Source organism: Physcomitrium patens, chromosome 4 (assembly GCF_059467195.1).
Source record: "Physcomitrium patens ecotype Gransden chromosome 4, ASM5946719v1, whole genome shotgun sequence".
NCBI classification, from domain to species: Eukaryota; Viridiplantae; Streptophyta; class Bryopsida; order Funariales; family Funariaceae; genus Physcomitrium; species Physcomitrium patens.
The window spans coordinates 15,749,194-15,755,540 of record NC_143413.1 but is presented as its reverse complement, the minus strand read 5'-3'; the positions used below and the strand labels follow the sequence as shown (position 1 = coordinate 15,755,540).

The 6,347-nt window shown below is 43.2% G+C and overlaps 1 protein-coding gene and 1 long non-coding RNA gene across 3 annotated transcripts; both read right to left on the bottom strand.

The window, feature by feature from the left end:
- Positions 1–1,947: 1,947 nt before the first annotated feature.
- LOC149989422 (uncharacterized) lies at positions 1,948–3,001 on the bottom strand. The gene is made up of 2 exons (XR_016502690.1): positions 2,867–3,001; positions 1,948–2,412 (listed from the first exon to the last, which is right to left on the bottom strand). It is a non-coding gene; the product is annotated as an uncharacterized LOC149989422 (long non-coding RNA).
- Positions 3,002–3,202: 201 nt separating this feature from the next.
- Positions 3,203–5,980, bottom strand: LOC112281778 (uncharacterized). Of its 2 annotated transcripts, XM_024518654.3 has the most exons (4): positions 5,697–5,979; positions 5,120–5,206; positions 4,157–4,786; positions 3,203–3,941 (listed from the first exon to the last, which is right to left on the bottom strand). In XM_024518654.3, exons 3-4 carry the CDS (start codon positions 4,758–4,760, stop codon positions 3,706–3,708), a joined length of 840 nt encoding a protein of 279 aa, XP_024374422.1. In that variant the 5' UTR covers positions 4,761–4,786; positions 5,120–5,206; positions 5,697–5,979; the 3' UTR covers positions 3,203–3,705. The 2 variants fall into 2 exon arrangements, with proteins under 2 accessions (XP_024374422.1, XP_073389905.1); XM_073533804.2 differs by lacking the exon at positions 5,120–5,206 and having other exon boundaries at positions 5,697–5,980.
- Positions 5,981–6,347: the final 367 nt, after the last annotated feature.

The following is a 6,347-nucleotide window of genomic DNA, read 5'->3' as shown; positions in this document are numbered from 1 at the left end:
ATTCATCATCTTGATATTAAAAATATTTTTTTTAATAAAAATCTGATCAATAAAGTTTATTTTGTTCAACTACTAGGATTTGCCACAATAAAAAGCAAGGACCTAATTTGAAAATTAAAAAAGATCCATATGTGGTTTAGAGCAAAGTTTGTAATTGTGATATGAACACATTCAAACATATATCATCTCTATAGGTATGATTAAAAGTTCTAACAATTGTAATCTCTATAATATTGACAAAGATAATAACAAGTTTAACTTTGTTGTTTATGTTGATAATTTATTCATTTATTATGGATAGGAATGAGAAAAAAAAAATATGTGGCTCAAATAATTGAGATAATAGTCTTAAAACTAAGCAAAAAATATTTTGGCTTAGAATTTATTTCCTATCTACAAGAATGTTTTTATTTCAATACTACAGTGCCTTACATGCTTCTTGAGTTTTAAATATTGGATTGCAATTCAAAACATATTTCTTTAATACATAGTACCCATTTTTTAACTAACATAAATTCTCCTCTAACAAATAGTCACAACTTTTTCAAAACAATAAAAAATTATCGTTTTTGAATACAACCTAATTAGACTTAGCATACTTTGTCAATTTAGTTTTCAAGTTTATTTTTAATCTCTAAGTTGCTTATTTGGATGTAATGAAGCACATCTTATGTTATATCAAGAGAATATGAAACTTTTGGATTATTTTATAATTAAAACAAAAATAAGACTATTATAGGCTATATAAATATAGATTGTGCAACTTATCTCAATATTTTACACTACATTGCAGATTCTATAGTCATATATCAAAATAAGAAATAATTGATTGCTTCCAAATATTCTACCAAGTTTGAATACATCAACCTTTTGAATTGTGCTATAGAAGTTACGTAGTTAAACAAATTACTAACAAAAATTGACATGTATTTACTTTCAAAGCTTGTCTTTCCTATTAATTACAAGTCTTGACATCATAACCAATATTACACCAAAAACTTTATTAGTTCACTATGACAATTAATTTGATATCAAATTAACAAATAATTTAGTGTTCTATAAAAGAATAAAACATATAGGAGTATATCACCATTTTATATGTAAAAGAGACTCAAATAGAAGAATATCATTAAATTATATTTGAAAAAAACTTCAACTTACTTATAATTCTTTACAAAACTTCTTTCTTGAACTAAATGAGTTATACAAAGGGACATTAGGAATAAAAAAAGTTTAGTCTATTTAAAAATCTTAGAAGTTGAGATACTTGATAGCATCCTTGATATGCTTGAAACTCTTAAACTTATCTCTTTTAAAATACTTCACATGTTTCTCACACTCTTAAGTATTGCAACACGGATCTAAGCACAAGTTAGAAACAACTCATTATAAGATTTTAAGTTGCTTATTGTAACAAGTAATTGTAAAAAAATTCAAAAAACTAAAGAAGTAAAGACTATCTAAAAGAAGGTTTAAAACAAAATGTTAACATACTCCTTTTTTTTTGAATATAAACAAATTGTTCATCTATTAAATAATAAAATAATATTTTAGTTAGTCAAATCTATACTTGATATCCCAATATAATATATATATCCAAGCCTTGAATTCCTTGAGGTCAATCATATAGTTCATGTTTCAGCACTTCCGTGCTATTTGGATAGATATCAATATTGTTTCACACTCAATTTCAATGTTATTTCACAGGTGGTATAAACTATCATCCCAAAATGTCTAACTCAACATAATTGGTAGAAATTAGATATTTAGAAAAGAAAGATAAGTTGTAATCTTTGATGTTTGCACTTCAATAAGTTGCAATTGTTGCTACACTAGTATATTATTGAACCAAACTATATGTCAAGATCTCTGACATTCCTTTGCATGATTCGCAAAATTCAAAATATCTTACATATAAAACAAAAACGAATCAACCTTAGAAACATAGATAATAAACAAGGAGGTAGTAAAAATTAATGTGTAAATGTTATATCTTTGTAAAAAAAAAAAAAACTTCTTCTTACTTTGAATATTTTTTAATAGACTCCCATCACATCCTCAGTCCCATCACATCCTAAACTGTGAGAACACTTACCACACGAATCCACAAAGAAACATAATTTGACGGTCACAGTAGCCATTACAATCAACCCATCATCTTTTTTGATCGTGCTAAATTTGTGAGGCTAGCAATGTATTTGTCGAAATTTTTGTGTAAACCCCAGCAGTATGACTGCGTTGCATCCACAAGCGACTATGACTTCCAATACTCCCATTGCTTCCACCAAATCCGGACTCTCCGTCCTCCAGAAGAAAGAAGGCAATGCTTGATTTACTCCAAACTTCGGACTTCCCAACTTCGGTTAAAAATAAAATCTGTCTCTCGCAATCTGTATATCCAAGCGTCTGTACCTTAAATACCCAACATCGACATCAGAACAATTAACCCGAAATTGTCACATTTTATATTCGTCACACCTTAGCAAAAACTAACTCGACAATCTCAAATATACATGTAAAACTCCAAACCAACACGCCTAAAGGTAAACTCAAGACTTGCAAGCCAGAGCAGAACACAAAAAATCGCAAACACAATCCACTACAAACATGAGCTTCATCAAATCAACTGTAACCGAGAGCACTCGAATATAAAATGCATACACCCCATTCTCACACCTAACAAAGACGAACCAATCGAACACTCCCTTGTCCACAGAATCCTCAAAAATGCTGGCATTCTTCCTTCGCCTAACTATGTCCACATCTCCGGCGAACCCCACATCTTCACACAACACACCCACTCATCACCCATGCCATTTCTCCTTCTACATGCACCGCATGCACCACAACCACACTCTCCACTAACCTGTACCACTCTTCGCCACCGCATCATCAACTTCTCCTACGTTCCGCCACTCCCAGTAACTGCACTCACACCATTGTCCTACGCTAACCAAACCCTCCAAACCACTACTGCAATCTGGAAACGTCTGCCTCCCAGCTACATTCTTTTCATCCGTGTGCCAAACATTCAACCACAACCTCCCCATCGTTCTCACCCCCTGCCTCCTGCTCCGCAACACCAGTATATACATCTGTACACGTGTATGTATATACATACTCACACATATATATATATGTATGTATGTGAGTCTCATCTCCTGTATTCCCACTGACTGACCCTCCGTTGCTCACGCGGGGCTTCTCCAGTCTAACATGTACTGTTTCTCAATAAAATACAATCATTGTACATGAGGAGCATCTTCCCTCCCCTATCAATACCTCCACCCCGCCAATGGCCAACCCCTTGCCACTGCTTCACCCGCAATCTCCAGGTCTATATCCACATACACTATACTACACACGGCCCTATCATCCACGCCTACTTAAGGTGCAACTGGGGAGTCCTCCCTACTACTACCTCCATATGATGCTTCCTCTACGTCTTTACAAACTACGACTGATCGACATGCCGCTTTGCTGTACTACCTGCAGCCACTGCTGCTTCACTTCACAGTCCGCTCCTGCAACCCTTCCAGCTCCCAAACAGGGGCACACTCCACCTTCGATCTCGTTCCACCACCTCACCCGAAACGTAGCCCAAACCACCCTCGCCACTGCCCATCCCCTGCCACGCGCATCGCTTACCCCTCAGTCCCCAGTCACCCCCTCGCTCTCCGCTGCACGTCGAAGCTTCCTGTTCCATCAGCTCTTGCGCACTTCCAACGCGTCAGCTATTCGACCTACGCTTGTCAGCAACTTGTCCAGCAACGTCATCAGCCCTTTCCCTTCTTCTATCCGCAGCTCGCGATCGTGGCGCAGCTGCAGCTGCAAGTTCCGGCTCGTGCTTTCCAGCGCAGCCAGCAATTTCTCTTCTATCGATTCCGGTCGCCGCTTCCTCTTCTTCCTTTTCGTCAGGCTCTCTTCCACCTTCGGGCACCCTGCGCACACGACCCCATATGCTTAATCAATGCGTCGCCACTGCATACGTGCCTGGAACTTGGGATGTTCCACAGTTGCAGCACTGCCTGAAAGCTACCCCTCCCTGCCGTAATGTCAACCCACCTAGACAGCTACCCGACTTGACATATCTATCTCCTGTCCCAGTCGCCGCACCATGACAACCCCCCAATCAGCCCAAGAGCCCATCACTTACCCGTCACGTCCGTCGAGTTCCCCAGCCCGCACTCCTCCGACGACGCCGGATTTCCCAGACCCTCCACCTCGTCCACCAGCACGTCCATCTCCTCCTTCCCAGCCACCGCTGCTTCCGAAGTCACCTTCGCCGAAATCGCAGGCAACTTCTTGCAATAGTTGTCCAACACCTCGAACACCTCGTGCTCGAAACTGGAAGCCAGTTTCTGCTCTCTCCGCTGCTCCGCCGTCATGGCCCAGTACGAGCCCCCGTGCAGCTTCTCGTAATCCTTTATCTTCTTGTAGTCTTTGTACAAGCTGTGCCACCTCTTCCGGCACTGGCTCGCGTCTCGCTCTACTCCCAGTTCCTTGCAGTACTGAAATATGGTCACCCACTTCACATCCGAAGCGTCCACCCCCCTGGCCGTGCTGTCCAGAGACTTGTCCAGCTCCTTGCTCTTTGCAGCCACCAGCACCAGCGATTCGTGCTTCGTCCACCGCAGCCCCCTCTGCCCCTTGTCGGGGCCTTCCATCCTCGGCGAAATGCTCACGCTCTTAGTTGGCGCATACCCGAGAGCACGGCTTTCGCCTTCGGTGGTCGCCACGCCACCAGCGACTTCTTGCATGATTCCTGGATGTCACGGTCGTATACCTGCGAGGCCCGCATAACCACTTCAGCCGTTCCGGGTCTCACAAACGCGCCCGGATATGCCCATGGCGCACCCACTTCACGCGGGGAAAACCTGGCGGTTCAACACTGCCCAGCTTGCGTGCATCAGGTCGTACTTGACCATGACCAAAAGCTACCTCCAGGTTTCCTGCTCTGCTGATCCGAGGCAAAGCCCGCAAACTAGTTCCTCCGAGACCACTTACACACGCCCACCCCCATCACAACGTACTTTCCAGCCACCAATTCTACTTCATGGCTTCACACGCCCAATCCACACTAAAAACCCAAAAGCATCAAACAATGAATCCGACCCACCTTTACCAGCGATTGGCGATACAAAAGCGCAATTGGCGTTCCAAACCATGCCGTCCCAAACCACCACAATTCTCTCCCGATTCCCACCTGGACCGCGACGGCACACACCCCTCGTCAATCCGACCACCCCACCCCGACCCAATTCTTGAAACCCGCGCCCAATTCCCAACTTTCCCACGGCTACATCAAAACCCCTGCGATTTCCTCTTCTGTGTACCGCGCGCTCCTCCTCAATACCACCAATTCAATCCCAAAACAACACCACCGCGCCGCCAATTCTCATCCCACGCTCGACAGCCACCAAACTGTGCGCTTGAATGCCACACCCAGCAATAATAACGGTGCTACTGCTCGAAGCAGCCCCAATTCGCATCCCTCCCCTGCGCTCTCACGGGTCGCTCCACACAAACGCAATCGTCCACCAAGACACACCCCCAAATCTCCTCCGATTCGCACCGATAAACCCAATTCAGGCCGAGCCCGATCCACTACTAGGCGTCGCCCGGCCAATCCATAACCCACGCAGCACAATTCAAGGACCACTCTCTCAATTCCAAAAGGGTGTAGCGAAATTTACCTCAGCGCAGATTGCAGCCCGGGTCCATGCGAATTGTACCTCACTCATACAGCAAGCGTCGTCATCCTCCACCAGAAAAGGGTCCGCGGATTGCAACGGCAGAGGATCACCAGCACGAGGCGATGCATGGCATGAATTGGAAGAGCATCACGTGGAGGAAAGAGGATGCAAGCGTGCTCCCCCAAACACAGAGAACCCTAGTTTTCATCATCTTCGATTCCGGCATCTCCCTCCTCACTGTGTAAGGAGTTTCAAGTCAAGGACTTCAACGAAAAAGCAAATCCCAAAACACCCTTCCCTCCTCGTCACTACGTGTCGCAGAAACCTCCTTATTCAATCGACTGGCTCCGCCATCGTGGACCGTCGGATCGCAGCTGCGGCTCGGTTGCAATCTCAACCGCTGATGAGATTTCTGGGAACGGAGGGAGGAAACGTAGGGGAACCAGAGGGGCGGGCAGGTTGGAGGCCGGGCAGTATGGAGGGCGGTAGGTTGGGAACTCAGAACCCACTCCTCATTGGGCCCGCACTGAATCCACATTCACAGACATGAATGCTGAATTTTGTATAATATAAATATATAAGTATTTAAAAATGTGAATATTACACGATATATACTTTTAATTTTTAAATATATTTTTGAAATATATATGT

What these genes read in the sequence shown, in the direction of transcription:
- LOC112281778 (XM_073533804.2), bottom strand. Translation starts at nt 4,760, where the DNA reads ATGCAAGAAGTCGCTGGTGGCGTGGCGACCACCGAAGGCGAAAGCCGT. An exon ending in GAACTCGACGGACGTGACGG is followed by an intron (nt 3,942 to 4,156) that starts GTAAGTGATGGG and finishes TCGTGTGCGCAG; the next exon opens with GGTGCCCGAAGGTGGAAGAG.